We start from the raw sequence: 18186 nt of genomic DNA, 5'->3' as shown, positions 1-18186 counted from the left end.
CTAGTGACCCTTGTCCTGTCTGCATTATTAAGCAAATTCCCGACTTAATTGAAATCGCACTGACACCTTTGCTTAATGCAGTTTTATCGTCTAATTTTTCCTAAAATATGGAAAAAAGCTATCGTCACTGGACCCCAAAGACCCTAACAACTACAGACCGATCTCTAGGCTCCCGTTACCAGCTAAATTACTGGAAAAAGACATGAATAGCCAACTCAGTGCTTTTCTTGCTTCTAACAACGCCCTGGACCCATCGCAATATGGGTTCAGAGCTTTTCATAGCACTGAGCTGGTATCACTAAAATCTACGGAGGAAATCAGAGAGGTCGTGGATAAGGGAGGAAACGCTATACTAATCCTATTGGACCTATCCGCGGCCTTTGACACGGTTCATCACAAGGTATTGTTGAATCGGCTAACTGGAATTGGTGTAAAGGGCTCTGCCTGGAAACTGTTACGATTGTTTCAGCCGGACAGGTCACAAACTGTAGACCTAGACGGTAAAACGTCTGAACCTTTTTCATTTCCGTGTGGGGTGCCACAGGGCTCAGCTCTCAGCCCTACGCTTTTTAACATCTATGTGGCGCCCCTGTCCGGTATCATCCGGTCCTTTGGCTTCCAACTCACCTCCTATGCTGACGACACACAAATTGTGTTGTCGCTGACGGAGGGAGCCGAAAAGGAGGCAGGTGACCTCTTCCATGACTGTATGGGCTCCATTTCAGCCTGAATGTTCTCCAATTGTCTAAAACTTAACTCGGCTAAGACCGAGGTTTTGATAATTGGCAATAATCCACAGGTGTGGACACCAGAGTGGTGGCCGGAAGATTTGGGCTTGTGTCCAGTACCTTTAAGAAAAGCCAAGAATCTTGGTATAATAAACTCACCATGGGGGGACCAAGTAAACATGGTGACCACAACATGTTTTATGGTCCTTAGAATAATCAAGAAAATTAAGTTCTTCTTGACTGAGAGGAGCCACAGTACGGTGGTTACTGCACTCATAATGTCGCGTCTGGACTATTGCAACAGTTTATATCTTAATGTTCAAAAACAACATGTGAACAGGTTGCAAGTGGTCCAGAATGCGGCAGCTAGAATGCTGACCGGAACATCCAGGTTCGCCTCAGTCAAAGGAGAACTCAAGAAATTGCATTGGCTTCCAGTACTATTAAGATTGCGCTTTAAAGCACTTTGTATTGTCTTTAAAGCTGTCAATGGGACAGGTCCTGAGTTCCTCAAATGTACATTTTCTTGGTCCCAGGCAGAACACTACGATCAACTGGATCTAAGCTAGTGCAACCCCCCCCCCCCCCCCCCCTTTTCAAAGAACTAACTGGGGAGGTAGAAGTTTTGTTCATTGTGCCTCTAAGGCATGGAATGAGCTCCCGTTCCAACTTAGAAATGCCCCAGACCTCATTTCCTTCCGTTAGGGCCTGAAGACATGGTTCTTTTCTCACTATTAGGCATCACGCTCCTCAGGTAACCAGTACTTAGCGCCAGGACACCCTAGGGTAACCGTGCGCTCTATAAGTATAAACAACATAACGTAACATAACATCTATTAACATAAGCTACATTCTCCTTCCTTGTGAAACATGCGTGCATATAATGGACTCTGCGTAATAGAATTTGAAGATGATATCTGGGAGCGGACCTTAAACCCAAGCAGTCTTTAATGAAAACTGAAGAAGAATTAAATGATGGGGTGGACAACTGGTCCATTCTTTTAAAATGCTATGGTGTTTGTGACTCGAGGTTTCTCTGCCTGATGGGAATATTCAAGCTTCTGATGCTATGAAATGTAGCAACACTGGAGAACGCTGGTTATATATATTCAGTAAATTTTCATACTAAGCATTTAAAATTCTTGGTTCATCCCAGTGTCAACTCATGTTTATTGAATCTGTGGTTGAATCAGACTTTATAATGAATCATTTACAATGTAACAACATGACCTATATTTGGGTATGTGCATGCATATCCATAAGATAATGTATGGGGAATGCTAACAAAATCCTCTGTTTTACTCGAGGGGGTGAGCAGCTTTAAAACATGAAACCTGATAAACCTGGAGGGTAGGTTCTCTTCTAGCCAGTGATCGTAGGATGTTTTTATTATTTATTTGGTAAACTGTACTTGGGTAACCCAATTGCCTCTTTATGCATGAAGTTGTAAAGTGTTAGTGTTTAATTTTCACTAGGGTTCTACACGTGTTCTCTTATTCTAGCTTTGTTACCTTTTCTGTAAACATTTGCTTTTCTAAAAATCTCCTCTTTGAGAGGCAGTGCTGAGATAAAAAATCTGACTTTAAAATTGATTTTTTAGGGACCGATGCCACTCACGCCGAGCACATTGAGACCATCAAATCCCGAATGTATGTAGGACTCACTCCTGAGCAGAGATTTCTTCCAGGGGAGCTAGGCATGGGCCTAGTGGAAGGTGTGTACAGAATGAAATTGAAAGATTATTAAACTGCAATTTGAAGACAGCTGTTCTTCTCTTGCATTGCTATGTGAATCTTTTAGAATTGATATGTGGCTTAATTCTAAAGTAAAACTAAGCTTAGATTCTGAAAAATCCGAAAAAGAATGAGGCACTGTGGAGACATTGGTGTAATGCAATAAGATTTTTAGTATTTCAGCAACATTGCTTAGCTGAGGCTCACAGCACTTGCATTGTCAGAGGCAAGATTTTTGTTAAGTGAATAGGCAGATGTTTTTTTTTTGCAGGCACCTTTTTTGTAACTTTTTCAATAACTCTTTTGATTGAATTGTCATCAATATTTCAAACCATGACAACTACTACATGCAAAGATAATTAAACCAACATGTTCCACATACACAATACTCCTCATCAGGAAAATTAAACTGTTACATGAGACTATCCATAGCGAGCAGAATTCTATATGCACAGTATTTGTTCCTCGCCTTATTCCCATTGTAGAGCAAACAACGGAAGCATTTTTGCCAATTGAACACCCACGTCTGCACTGCCTGCACCAGTAGCAGGTTCAGCCCCTATTTTCGAAAATCCCTCCTTGGTCGTCACACTTCATCAAATTTCCTAGGGCATACGCTGGTCTCTTTACTGACTTCGTTTCCAACATACCCCAGTTCAAGTTTACAAACTACTGTTCCATTCTTGGATCTCTATGGTACCTCACAACCGAACAATGTCTCCTCTGGCAACCATAACGGGCCATTTTACGCCACAGTTATGTGGTTGTGTGTGTTTAGACACAGTCTGCCCCTCCCCCTCCCCATTAATTGTTGCTGGTGGTGGTCTAAGTGCCAGGTTTACCCTGGTTCTTCAATTTAACTTCATCTTATCATGTTTCTTCTCCAGGCTGTCGGTTATTGTAGGCTTTAAATTGACCACTATCCTCTTTGAAAGGAAGCAGTTATCGTAGTATCACAATAAGAGAGCATAAAAATAACCTGAGAGAGAAGGGACAATGCTAGTCACCTGTAAATTTATTAATTTTCTGGGACTAAAAACCCTTTTTGCATCCAAAGTTAGTATTGATGCTGTTTTAAAAGTTGAATACATTCTTATATAATTTTCTAGGGAAATCCACTATAGAATAATGGCACACAGTTCTTCACCTTTATTTCCAAAATGTGTCTCTCTTTCTCGCAGTAACATTATTGAACCTCTGCTAAGTATTCCGTTTCTAGATCAGTGGACTTTGAGTGTTATGACTGTAATTAGGTATACGTCTCTTAGTTCCAGACAAACTTGAATGTCTTTAGGTGACGCAGTATGTGTTTGCTCTGTACTACCACCAGGGGCGGCTCTAGGCTCAAGGAGGCCCTGGGCAGGGAGCGTAGGTAGGGGGCCCCGGAAGAGGGGGTCCGGGCGGGGTGGAGCTTGGAAGCCAGTGAAGAGGGGGGTGAGGGTGTTTGGAAGTGGAACAGAGCTGGAGGCCGCCAAATCCCTGCCAGGGGCTGCCACGCAAATATGTATCCATCCTCAGAGGATTATTATATTAAGGATATATATTGGAGTGGTGGTCCCTGGGGTTTGGTGGCCCTGTGCAGGTGCACAGCTTGCACATGCCTAAGGCCGGCCCTGCTACCACTCTTTGTTCAGTCTCATGGTTTAAGATACTGGGGAATTTGGGAGTAGAGAATTGTGTAAGAGGGCAGAGTTGGTGTTAGGGATGGCTGTTTCCAGTCTTTTGAAACATGTACATTTAATGTGGCCCCTGTGCATTTATGAGGAGAAATGTAATGGATTTCTCAGAGGCACTAGAATACTGCATTGTGGTCTCTAAACACTAGATACTTTGTTCTAGTTTATTGTGTGATGGGTAAAAATTATTTGACAGCAGCACATTTAGATCTTAAAGTCCTATTCCCAATGGGACATAATGCATCTCCAGTGCAATTTCTCAGTCTTTGTCTGTGGCAGTCGCTAGTCAGTAGTTTTGTGCCTTTCATCTGCTAATTTTCTTTTGAGAGATATTTTGAAATCTCACTTGAACTGATTAAAGTGTTTTTTCCCTATATCTGTTAAGTGTTGGAAAATTGTCCGAAATTGGCAACAATTTGGCAGATCAATGAAATGCAAGTTTGTTAGCCAGCCTAGATATATTACCTTGAGACTTATCATCCTTCATGTTAGTGTTTCCATGTCTTTCCCAGGTTATGACTCCATGGGCTATGAGATGTCCAAGCCTGATTTGAGGGCTGAACTGGAAGCCGACTTGAAGCTTATTAGCGAAGGGAAAAAAGATAAGTTTGTTGTCCTGAGACAGCAGATTCAAAAGTACAAGCAGGTCTTTGTTGAGGCAGTAGCTAAAGCCAACAAGTAAGTGTGATTACTATCGTTTGCAGAGCTATAAAAATTCATTAGAGCTCATCGTGCTTCACCCTGTCATATGTGAAAAATTTTAGAACTACCTTGCCCGACTTCATAGTTGCTACCGTATTTTGCTTTCTGTGAATGTTTTTAAAGGAGCAAATTTCTGTAGTAGGGGATCTCTGTTATAGTCATAATCTAGTGAATAGTCCCGCCCATGTGCGTGGACCCCGGAGCAATCAAAAATAATCTCTTAAGGTGTCGAAAAATGCAGAACTGTTCAGACACTTAAGAGAGAATTAAAGACAGATAATGCAGCCTATATAAACGGGCTACACTGTCCAGTACTTCAACTTGAAATTCCACCAAAAATCCACAAACAGCAAAGTCTGTCCAGATTTTCCTTGCTTCAGCAGCAAAAACCCTCTGGAATGATAGAGAGGAAGACATGGACAGACAAGCCCCATAGGCTGCCATTATGTGGCTCAAAACAGGATACTGTGCCTTTAAGAGAACTTTCTGAACTTCACAGTATCCCAGAATGCACTGCAGGTCCCTTTTACTTCCAGTTCTTTTTTCCGACTCCTGCAAGCAGGACCCTGGAGCATTGAGCTCTCCCTTTTCAAGGGTTTATTGGTGATTTTTCACTTTTGTTCAAGTTTTGAGTGCTTTCCTAAAGTACTTTTGTGCCTTTCTTCTGGTTAATCCTTTGGTGCACTCTTTTATTGTCAATATGCCTGCATTATTTGACAAATGTCCAGAGTGCTCCAGGAAGAAGGCCAAATCGGATCCTCATGAGGTGTGTATCCTCTGCCTTCCCTCTTCCCATGTCCCAGAGGAGTGTGTCATTTGTCAAGGCTTCTCTGGCAGGACCCTGAAGGATAGAAAGAAGATCAGGCTTCAGGGCCTTGAGGAAAGAAGGCTGAAGTCGCAAGGTGGGTCTGGAGGGGCTTCCTTTGCCCGTGCTGAGGCATCTGGGGGGGCTCCCCAGGGGCAGGAAGACTAGTAAGCATCCCCATTCTCCGTCTGGGTCGATTGCACCAACTACGGCGTCGAGAGGGATGACTACAGTATGTTCCCCGCCTCCCCAGGGCTCTGGGTCGAGGCGACGTCGACGTCGAAGGAACTGTAAAGACCGCCGTCGAAGTCTCCTGTGACGATTTCGTCGGAGTCGTCGTTGAGTGATCGACGTAGAAAGGCCCGGCGTCGGCGCTCTCCGTCGAGGCGACACCGCCATTTGCCGTCGGCAAAAAGGAGGTCGTTGTTGAGGGGATCCTCGTTGTCGAAGAGAAGATCGCCGACGATGCGCAGATCGCCGTTGAAGGCGAAGGAGGTCGCCGTCGAGGCGAAGGAGATCGCCGTTGAGGCGAAGGAGGTCGCCGTCGAGGCGGAGGCATTCGCCGTTGAGGGAGAGACAGTCGAAGTTGAGGAAAAGACGCTCGTCGTCGAGGGGCCGATGCTCGCCGTCCGGTTGCCGTTCTTCGACGCCGAAGAGACGTGGAAGGAGGTCCAGTGCCATGGGAGGTTCGCCAACATCCCAGGCTGGAAAGGAAGGCGGATCACCGGGTTCGGTCTACCCCATGTTGTATACCCCGACACAGAAGCCGGTTACACCCCCGCCTCCATTGCCGAGGGGGCTCCCTCCGCGGGCCCCTACTCCTCCGCCGCTACCACCACTTCCTCAATCTCTACCTCAACCGCCAGCAGACAAGCCGCCTCCGGTCCCTCCGAGGTCGGTCTCACTGCCCATATTTCCGACTCCTCCCAAGGGGACCCCTCAGCCGAAGACCCCGGCCAAACCAAAGTCGCCCGCCCCGGTGGAACCGGCGGATCAGCCGAAGCCAAGGAGGTCATGATCCCGCTCCGGACGGAGGGGGAGATCGAGGAAGCGGCATAGATCCTCCAGCAGGTCAAGACGGCGCCATAGGAGGCGCGGATCGCGGTCCCGCACGGACTCCTCAAGGTCCAGGACCAGGACCTATTCACCGACCTTGTCAGAATCCCCGGGGACAAGGGTGTCTCCGGTGGACGACATCCGCACGTTCCAGGATGTTCTCCTGAGGGGGCAGCGAAATTGTGAATCACGGTGACAGCTCCAACACCCACAACGTCAGTGATCTTTGAGACGCTTCACAAGAAGCATTTGTCTCGCCCTTTGCTACCACTGGTGCCTGGGTTGTTAGAGCCCGCGGAGGAGCTGTTCCTCACGCGAAAGCCGCTCCCTCCCGACTTCTGAAGAAGTACAGGGCCCCGGATTCGGACCCGGCTTTTCTACGAATGGACCCGGTTCCGGACTCTGTTAAAGTGACAGCGGCCAGGAAGCTACATTCTACCTCCCCGTCTTTAACCGTACCACCTGACAAGGAAAGCCGATGGATCGACTCAGCTGGCAGGAAGGCTTGTGGGACGGCATCCACGGCCATGAAGGCCTCCAGCGATGCGGCTTTGCTAGGGCGGTATGACCGTGCTCTATGGGAATCCCTTCAACAGTTCACTGAACTCCTGCCAAGAGATAAGAGGGAGTGCTTCCAGGAGATCCTCAGGGAGGGGATGCTGGTTTCGAACCAGGTCATCAGCGCGGCTGCGGATGTCTCTCTTTTGGCTGCCCATGGGTACTGTCATGGGATCAACCAGCGACGCCATGCTTGGCTCAGGCTCACATCACTCAAGCCGGAGGCCCAGCAGCGGGTGGCCAATCTGCCCTTCTCAGGGGAAACATTATTCGGAAAGCATGCCGACGATGAGATGGCCCGCATGAAGACGGAGGCAGAGACCCTGACTGCTGTGGGCTTGGAGAAGCCCAAATAAAAAAAAGAAGGCCTACCGACCGTTCCAGAGACGGTTCGGTGCACAGGGCAGAGGGAGAGGACAGACTTCGGGACAGCAGCAGCAGCAACAACAGCAGCAGTTCCGGAACCCTTCCAAAAGCGACAGAAGGGTAGAGGGGCCCAGCAGTCCTCCACAGCGAACAAGGGCCCGGTGGGGTCTCGACCCTGAGCGGTTACTTCCCCTACATCCGTTACCCGCTCCGGTGGGGGGAAGCGTTCAATTTTTTCTGGCAGAGTGGAGAAAAAGTACTCAGGACAAGTGGGTGCTGAATATTGTTTGCAATGGATACAGTCTTCGGTTCACCAGCCCGCCTCCATCAATTCCTCCTGTCAGCTCGCGGTTTCAACTGCGCGAGCTCCAGGCGGAGGCCGATATCCTGTTAAAGAAAAGGGCGATAGAAGACGTACCTCTGTCCCAAAGAGGAAGAGGTCTGTACTCCCGGTTCTTCCTGGTTCGCAAGAAGGACAAGAACGAGTTCAGGCCCATTCTGGATTTGCGGCAGGCAAACAAGTGGATTCGCAGAGAGAAGTTTTGCATGCTGTCGTTGCATCAGATTTATTCTCAGTTGCAAAAGGGAGACTGGCTTTGTGCTATAGACCTACAAGATTGCTACTTCCATGTGCCCATAGCACACAAACACAGGAAGTTCCTGCGATTCCAAGTCGGCGCCAATCATTATCAGTACACAGTACTGCCATTCGGACTGAAGTCCGCTCCCAGAACATTCTAGACGTGCATGGCAGTGGTAGTAGCACACCTAAGGAAGAACAAGGTGTTTGTCTACCCGTACCTGGACAATTGGTTGATCAAGGCCTCCTCCTTCTCGGAAGCTCAAGCACACTTCCAGAAGACGTGCGTTCTCTTGAACAAGCTGGGGTTGCACATCAAAATGTCATAGTCTGTCCTGGCTCCGGTGCAGTGCATTCAGTACTTGGGAGCCACCATCAATACGCTGTCAGCAAGCGTGTCTCCTTCGGAGGAGCGGCAATTATCACTCCTTCGGAAGGCTCAGGCTCTTATGACCACTCCATCTACAACAGTGAGGACGGTGTCTTCTCTACTCTGGTCCAACTCTGAGTCACTTTGTCATCTGGTAATTTACCGGAGGTAGCGCCTAGATGCTCCATTGGAGCGATTGCTGCGCGATATAAATAAAATTTTACATTACATTACATTACTGGGATCGATGGCCTCTTGCATCCTCCTAACGCACGCACGTCTGCACATGAGACCGTTGCAGGAGTGCTTGGAGGATCAGTGGGATCAGAGGAAAGGGTCTTGGGACGACAAGATACGACTGTCTCTGCATGCTCTTCAGTCTCTGAAGTGGTGGTGTTCAGCGAAGAATCTCGTCAGAGGGGTTCCCTTCCACAAGGACATTCCCACGCAGACGATCGTGACGGATGCGTCTCTCCACGGATGGGGAGCGCACTCCGGACACTTACAGATTCAAGGGACGTGGTCTCCGTCGGAGTCCACGTACCACATCAATTTCCTGGAACTCAGAGCTGTTCACTTGGCACTGAAGGCCTTTCATCCGTCTTTTCAGACCAACTCTCTGCTTGTACAGACTGACAATACGACCACGATGTATTACCTCAACAAGCAGGGGGGCTCGAGATCACGCACTCTGTCGCAGGAGGGGCAGGCGATCTAGCACTGGCTTCTGGCCAGAGGACTGACGATAACGGCTACCCATCTGCCAGGTGTGCAGAATGTTCAGGCGGACGCACTGAGCAGATTGATTCAGGAAAACCACGAATGGGTCATAAACGACGAAGTACTAGGAGAAGCCTTCGCAAGGTGGGGGACTCCAGACATAGATCTGTTCGCCACTGCCGAAAACAGCAAATGCTGAGACTTCGCCTCCAGGTACTACCAGCAGGGGACGCTGGGGAATGCGCTATGGATCAACTGGTCGAACAGCTTTCTGTATGCTTTTCCACCCATTCCCCTGATTCCGGCGGTGCTCATCGAGCTGTCCAGGGCGCGGATGATTCTGATTGCCCCGGAATGGCCCAGGCAGTGGTGGTTCACGGACCTGATTCACCGGTCTCTCCTTCCTCACATTCGGCTGCCGTGCAGGCCGGACCTTCTCACAAAGTTCGGGGGGCAGATGTTGCACCCCAACCTCTCGTCTTTGAGTTTGGTGGCATGGCTCCTGAGAGAGTGCAATATGGCCATTTGAATATACCTGAAGATTGCATGGACATACATGGACATACTGAATGAGGCTAAGCGACTTTCCACTCGGACTTCCTTTGCTTACAAGTGGAAGAGGTTTTGCATCTGGTGCAAGTCCAAGAATTATGACCCAACGACGTGCAAGGAAGATGTCATCCTTCCGTATCTTCTGCATCTGGCGCGATCTGACCTTAATGTCCATTCCATTAAGGTTCATCTTGCTGGGCTGACTGCCTACAGGAAATGCCCGTCACAGACTTCCTTCTTCCAGATCCCTGTGATCAAGGATTTTTTGGAAGGCTTGAAGAAAGTGTTCCCTCCTTTCCGGCTTCCTTCGCCCTCATGGGAATTAAATGTGGTGCTGTCCAGATTGATGAAGGACCCTTTTGAACCTATTCATAAGGCTTCGTTGCAGCACCTGTCCTGGAAGGCGGTGTTCCTCGTGGCCATTACATCGGCCCGCAGGGTGAGTGAAATTCAGGCGTTGTGTTGCCAAGAACCTTATACTGTTTTTCGTGCTGCTAAGGTTGTTATGCGTACTCGCCCTAAATTTCTTCCCGAGGTTATTTCTGATTTTCATGTCAACCAGAATATAACTTTGCCTACGTTTTTTCAGAATCCTTCATCTCCAGCGGAAAGTCTTTACATTCCCTGGATGTTAGGAGGGTGTTGAAATTTTATCTGGATAAGACCAAAGATATTCGTAGGTCAGACCATTTGTTCATCAATTATGGATCAGTCAGGACGGGTCTTGCTACCTCTAAGCAGTCCATCTCTAGGTGGATTGTGTCCTGCATAAAACTGTGTTACCAAAAGGCAAATAAGACCTTAGTGGGTAAACCTAAGGCTCAGTCCACCAGGGGCTTTGCTCCGTAATGTTCCAATTTCAGAAATCTGCAAGGCCGCCACTTGGAAGTCGGTCCATACCTTTGCTAAGCATTACTGCCTGGACACTGATGCCAGGGCAGACGCTCAGGTTGGGCAGGCTTCGCTGTGAAATCTGTTCGCACAATAGTGGTGTTATTTCTCGTTTCTCCACCGCCGCTTTGGTGTGGGGATGGGCTTGCCATTCTATTCACTAGATTATGACTATTCACAGAGATTCCCCTACTACAGAAGGAGCAGTTTCTGTCCTGTAACTCCAGTTCTGTAGTAGGGGTACCTCTGTTATAGTCATAAGCGCCCGCCCGCCTCCCCGGTGGAGAGAGATATTCATGTAAGGAATGCTACAGGTCTGGCGTGTTACGCCTTCAAAAAGAACTGAAAGTAAAAGGGACCTGCAGTGCATTCTGGGATACTGTGAAGTTCTGGAAAGTTCTCTTAAAGGCACAGTATCCTGTTTTGAGCCACATAATGGCAGCCTATGGGGCTTGTCTGTCCATGTCTTCCTCTCTATCATTCCAGAGGGTTTTTGCTGCTGAAGCAAGGGAAATCTGGACAGATTTTGCTGTTTGTGGATTTTTGGTGGAATTTCTAGTTGAAGTACTGGACAGTGTAGCCTGTTTATATAGGCTGCATTATCTGTCTTTAATTCTCTCTTAAGTGTCTGTGCAGTTCTGCATTTTTCGACACCTTAAGAGATTATTTTTTATTGCTCCGGGGTCCACGCACATGGGCGGGACTATTTACTAGATTATGACTATAACAGAGATACCCCTACTACAGAACTGGAGTTACAGGACAGAAACTACTCCTTATCATCCATAAATTGTTTTTACTATCATCTAAATTTCACTGGTGTGGCTTGATTTCGTTGTAAAAACGAAGAGTTAATATATCCTTGTAAGTAAGCAAGGTGCTACCTGTTCTAATTACACATCAAGAACTCCACTCATCATCAAGAAATGGTCTTACAATTTTAGGCAGCCCCAATAATCGGCTATGTTGTGCTACAGTATTATTAGCTCCTTTCCTCCTTATTATATTTGTCTCAAACTGCCTAAGCTGGAAATATTGACTTCATCTGCTGTACTAGTCCCAGGTCTCCCAGAGGTTGCTTCTGACACCTAGGCACCTTAACAATTAGAATTGTCAACTTGCGTCTGCATTGGGCTCCTAGTTTGGCCTTACATTCCTTACATCTCTCAAAATCATTTTGCCTTTTGTCCAGTGAACACCGACTGGCAGAATGACTTTGCAGCTAAAACATTATCTCCAGCATATGCGCAGCTGCATCTGAGTGTATCTTCTCTGTCCCAGGACTTAAGAGCTGCAGCACAGGCTCAAATAATGATGTTAGCATTTCCTTTGCAGATTAGATGATGCGCTATCACAGTACTTTGGGGAAGCTGTCCAGACTGCGCCTCAAGAGGATCTGTTCCCTGAGACTCCACGTCCTATCCGAAAGTGTCCGCATTGTGGCAAGGACATGGTCCTGAAAACCAAGAAGGACGGTGGGTGAGTGTATGTTCCTGTTTCTCCATCTTTTAGGTGTCCGCATTTTTACAAGCACTGTTGTGCTACATCTTTCTCTCTAGCAAAAGTGAAGCCACTGACTTGATCATTGTAAAGTGTTGAAGCAGGAAAATTAGCAAGGTCTATGGTGCCATATACTGGTTTGTTGTCCTCTTTGAATATGCAGTATTTCACAGCACAGTGGAAATATGTATTTATTTGTATTGCCCTAGCTTGTGACAAGGAGCCAATCACATGCACTGGTGAGTATATTGTATACTATTTCTGTTGTATGTCGATTTAGATTCCGTATGCATTTCCTGATTCATGCCCTTATATAGGTACATTTCACATTGCCCTTATATAGGCATAGCTATCCAGTCCTTATTTAGGCATTGTCCATGTTACCCAAATACAGGCATGGCTACTTCCATTCGTTCATCTACATCACAACGCTTTCTTGGAAAACCAGACTCTTAAGCTGTTAGGGACTTCCCCTTGCTTGGATATTGATTTCTCCAAGAACTAATTTATTATGCATGAACATCTATTCCTTAGGGGTTCATTCATGACGTTCATATGCCTGACTTTACGTTAATGCTGGCATTTTAAAAACACCTTCAAGGTATAAATATACCTTCACTTGCTATGGCAAAGCACGGTGTGGTTCGGTGCAGTTCGACTACCTACTTGCACGACGCAGCTCGCCACAGCAAGTCCCGAAGGAAGCCAACTCTCCAGCTGACCAGAAGCTGTCCTACTCCTGCCGAAAAATCCAGCTCCAGTGTTTGACTCCCCTTGTGGGGTGTTGGGAAATAGAGTCCTGAGAAAGAGATACCAACATCTCTCATTCTAAAGGTATGGAGCTGATTAGAAACTAGAGAAACCTTTGGCAGATTCTTGGCAAAACTAAACTTAAGCTAAACAGCACCTTCTTCTTCCCTTGTACTAGACCTAGGTTAGGTACTCCGGGGTAGGCGTATTTTAGAAGCACCAGTTGAGTATTTTAGCCTGTGTAATTTATGTATGTATTTTTATATGTCATAGCAACAGACAATGCTATTACAGTGTTATTTTATATTACTGTTTACACTGTACACATTATACTTCGCATTTTGTCTAATGATTGTAGCAGTTCATATCTCTTGCATGAGAAATGAGACTGTTCAATAAACCCTTTTTATTGAATCGCCCGTCTCTATATTTTTATGCAACTCTGTAAAAACGAAGCATGCACGATTGACTGAGTGAAATAGTTATCTATTGTTTCCACGACTCTGAAGATATTGTTCCGGTTCTAGGGGAAACAAAGTTGTCATGTTTATGCGGTTGTCAGAAAATAATCCCTTCTTGTTTTAGAGAAAGTTTCTAGTGACCTCTGAGTTAGCTGGCACACACACAATTCAGTTTAATATACTCGATAGAGACATACTGACCTCAATCCTATGTCAAATCTATAGTGTATATTATTCCAATGCGCTGAGCCTATTGGGAATATAGGAACTACACTACATTTCAATTTGAAAACCCACTCCTAACATGCTGGCCGACCTATAACAGGAGATCCATGCCTGTAGATCGATCTTCAGTTTCGATCTACTTTTTGAACATCTTTATCTTTCTTTCGAACGCTGTCAGATTTGGTTTAGTTCTGGATCTGTCTCCGTTTATTTTAGGATTGAATCTAGTTTGTAAAATTAGACTTGGTTCCCTGAACCTCAAAGTGCTGTATAATGAGGAGTCGGCTCCCATTAGTATTTTTGCGCTGGCCCTTTGAAAACGGTAAACAACGTAATTAATACTTTATTCTCTTGGCTAGTGGGAGCCTCTGAACTTAAAAGAGGAGTATGATGTATACACATTTTCTTAAGCTCAGGTCTTTCTTGGTTGCATAGTTTACATTCTGTGCCATACATGGATCATTCAGTGGGATTTCTGACATACATAATGTTAGAGCAATGAAGCATAAATAGCACCAAAGCATGAGTAAGTTCAATGTAGTGAGCTACAATGGGGATCCTTCGGATATGTGGAGTGAATATCAGTGAAACACAAGCCATAGATTACAGCAATTCCCCTTTGCACAGGGGAAAACCTTACACCTTATGCGTCTGCATCACTCTAAAGTGCAGTATTTTTGTAAAAGTGGCATTTCAACTTTAGTTTAATCTCCCAATCTTCTGCTGCCAGTAGATTAGGTTTGTGTTCTTTAGAAGTCTCCAGCCTGGGGGCTAGAACTAGTTAGTATAGTGGTTCACCAGTGACATCTAGAAGTCAGTCAAAATGCAGCTTTAGTTCTCATTTAAATACAGTACTCTGTATTTTGATCAAAGGCTTTGATTGTGGCATACATTAATGCTATGGAACAAGTACATTGGCAAAAAGAACAGTAAATGATTGGATCATACTGGAGCTTACTTTCAAACGAATATTTATTCTTTATTCTTCGTTTTGTTTGATGCTGAATTATGCTTTTGAAATGAAGAGAAGAGACTAGCTACTGTCTGTATTATTAGTCATTACCTATAAGACCTTTACCATCATTCCCAATGATCTAAATCCCATCAATCTAAGTGGATATTCTTGTGTTCTTCCATGTATTTCACAGGTTCTTCATATCCTGCCTTGGCTACCCAAGCTGTAAAAGTGCGATCTGGTTTCCTGATTCGGTTTTGGAGGCGAGCCGAGATGACAGTGTGTGCACTGTTTGCCAGCCACATCCTGTTCAAAGGTGAGAAATCAATGTTTGTGTTCGTGGATATTGCTGTTAAGCAAAGTATGGTCATTGAAACTCATAGTGCCTTCAATGGTCTCCTTTCCGAATATCCATAAACAGTATTTTCCCCTCTTACTGTTTTAAATGTGTTCTGGACTTGTGCACAGAAAACCACCTAAGCAGTATTTTCCACTTAGAGGGTTCTGATGAGCAAAGATATAGCATAGGTGGTGCAGGAACCCACTTGTGAACTTATTATTTGCCTTATATTTAGGTTTGTCCCATTCTTTTACTAGGAGAGCACAATACATTGCCCATTCCGGCATTTGACATCCTGAATTTTCCTTACCAAGTATGTTTCGTGGCATCACTGTTTATGCACTGTCTCCCCAAACTATCTATCCTCAGTGTCCCCAAACTATCTATCCTCGTCTGCTTTGGGTCCTTCGAGTCGCCTCTGTCGGGTCTCCCACATCTCGCCTATGTTCCGATGAATTCCACAATGATTCTCGCCTTCCGTTGAGAATCATGCGCTCTACTTCAGGGCAGTACTGTTTCCCTCCCATGAGATTTGATGGTGGAGCAGGCAGCGGTATTACATCTGTTTACTTTCTCTGCCAAAGCCGCCGCTCTTAGCGTAGCGGGTGCTGCGGCTCACAAGGTTGGTCTCACATACACACCACAATCTTACACACAGGAAAGTCAGACACACACGGGCTGTGCATTCAATAGTCCTTTCGTTAGCAACCGAAAGAAACTGACAAACGTGTTTCGGCCTCCTTTATCAATGTCGGCAAACTTGATTACAAACCAACCTTTTATCATGCTAGAATTTCATTGGGCAGCCATGTAGGTTAAAACATATATGATGGACTTCATTGCATAGTTACTTAAATACATTTCCAAAGTGTCACCTATTTTATAATGTACAATTTATCCCAGCTATATTGCAGAAAACAACCCCATGCATCTCTGAATCCCAAAAATACTGCTCATACTCCTATTTATACACAAACTATTATGTTACTGACCTTGTCATGAGTGATGTAATATGTGAGGTCATAATCAGTGCATTGCGGGGGCGAGAGCTACTGCTGATGTTCTCTGGTTTTGTATGAGTGAAATGTCAGCATAACTATAACGTCCCTGTAACCTTTAGTTTTTTCACTGAATTTCTAAGGTTTTTTTAATTCTATTTCCTGACTATAACATCCCTGTAACTTGTTGTTTTCATTGAATTTCTAAGTTTTTTAAAAATGCTAAAGCTTCACAAATGTCCCTGTAACCTTTGGTTTTTACAGTGAATTTTTAAGGTCTTTCAAATTCTATTTCTCAAATATAACGTCCATGTAACCTATTAATTTTTTTATTGAATTTTTAAGGTTTTTAAATTGTATTTTCTATCTAAAATGGCTCTATAGTGGATTAATAAACTTGTATTTTCTTTAGTGGATTAATGGGTGTTTTTTTTCCTTTACTTGTTTTACATTCGCAACGACGTCGCGTTACCCGCAGTTCCATTGTGAAAACAGAAAACAAAAGCAGACATTTAATGACCACCAACACATCCAATAATATGTAAAATAAAATCCATTCTGAACATTACCCTACTTATATTACTATATACATACTTCTTTAAAAGCATGTTTAAACTCGTGCTTTTGTACTAAGTTCCATCTTTCAGACCCATTTTCCATTTTTGCTGTTATTTGGGACGTTGCAATGGCTTTTTTAACCGCGACGATCATGCTTTTTCCATAAAGTGTAAAACAGATATATCTACACATACTACAGTATTTTACACACTAGAGGTTTCTTAAAGTATTTGCTAAAGTCATGTTTTTGTAGAAAGTTTCCATAAAAACCGTCCCTAAAACCTATTTTATCTTTTTGCGGTGACTCCGGAGACCGCAATGACGTCGGTAATCACGATCCCCCACGGATACGTTGCGAAAACTGTAAACAAAAGCAGACATTCAATGACCACCAACACATTCAAAAATGTTTAAAAAAATCCATTCTGAACATTGCCCTTCATATATTATAGCCTTATAGCCCGCCGTAGAGGGCTATACCAGCTATTAAAGGCCCTCTCCAGCGTTAAAGGCCCTCGCCTTCGGCTCGGGCCTTTAACAAGGGAGAGGGACTTTAATAGCGGTATAGCCCTCTACGAAGGGCTATAAGGCTATTAGAACATTCTGTCACTAGAGGACAGAATGTTCTAACAAAAAACACCAAGCCTTTTGGGAGCGTGAGGGGATTGGAATCTCCCCAGGCTCCCTGAAGCCTTTGTTCACAGCCAGAGCTGTGAACAAAGAAACATTGGAATGTTGGAGCTCCAGTCTTATACCAGCCATTATAAGCCCAGAGCACTCCATTGTTTTCAATGGAGCTCCCAACAGTCCAATGTTCTAATACTATATACATACTTCTTTCAAAGCATGTTTAAACTCATATTTCTGTAAAAAATTTCTTCAAAAACCATCTTGCAGACCTATTTTCCATTTTCGTGGTTATTCGGTACATCATGATGACGTCCTTAACCTCGACAGTCGCGCCTTTTCCATAAAGCGAAAACACGTATATGCGTGCATGTAACAGTATTTTACACGCTTGGGGTTTATTACTGTACACTTCACACTCATATTTTTCTAGTATATTTCTAGAAAAACCATCTCTATAACCTATTTTCGGTTTTCGCTGTGAGAACGGAGATTGCGAAGACTTTGCTTGTTGCAAACCCCGCAGTTATGTCATGAAAGAGGAAAGCAAAAGCAGGAATTTAATAGCAACCATCACATAAAAAAATTATAACTATGTAATTCATTCTAACCATCACAGTAGATAACTCACTATATATATAATTCTATGAACACATTTACCAAAATCTCAATATCTGCATAGCAATGCATATTAATGGTTCACTGCTATTTTTTTTTATATTTTCACCAATATTCGTGATAAAAAAAAAAATCTATTTTGGACACATAACTTGTGTCACTAACAACCCCATTTCTCAAACATAGGGTCAGAGTACCTCTACTCTGAACGCTTATGTTAGCTTTTTCAGAAATTTTCAGCCCCGGGAACCGTTCCCTGTAGATAAAATGGCAGTTGCATCTTTCTGTTCAGGTTGTGTCCAGCCAATCAGAGCATTCCAGTTGGCGCGTGCATTCGCGATTCATCGCGAAACCACAGTGAAATATCCGCAGCCAGAGATATCACTATAATTTTAAAATTACATTTTTCAACTACTA

The 18186-nt window shown here is 44.7% G+C and overlaps 1 protein-coding gene across 1 annotated transcript in view; it reads left to right on the top strand.

The window, feature by feature from the left end:
* Positions 1–18186, top strand: part of TOP3A (DNA topoisomerase III alpha) — a 200142-nt gene that overhangs the window by 128895 nt on the left and 53061 nt on the right. The window contains exons 14-17 of the mRNA XM_086940709.1: positions 2329–2442; positions 4650–4815; positions 12073–12216; positions 14822–14944. Coding sequence (XP_086796835.1) covers positions 2329–2442; positions 4650–4815; positions 12073–12216; positions 14822–14944 — 547 coding nt within the window. The remainder of the gene's footprint in view (positions 1–2328; positions 2443–4649; positions 4816–12072; positions 12217–14821; positions 14945–18186) is intronic.

This window comes from Lissotriton vulgaris, chromosome 10 (assembly GCF_964263255.1).
Source record: "Lissotriton vulgaris chromosome 10, aLisVul1.2, whole genome shotgun sequence".
In the NCBI taxonomy this organism is placed as follows: domain Eukaryota; kingdom Metazoa; phylum Chordata; class Amphibia; order Caudata; family Salamandridae; genus Lissotriton; species Lissotriton vulgaris.
Note: the sequence above shows the minus strand (reverse complement) of the source record. Positions and strands in the feature narration are given on the sequence as shown.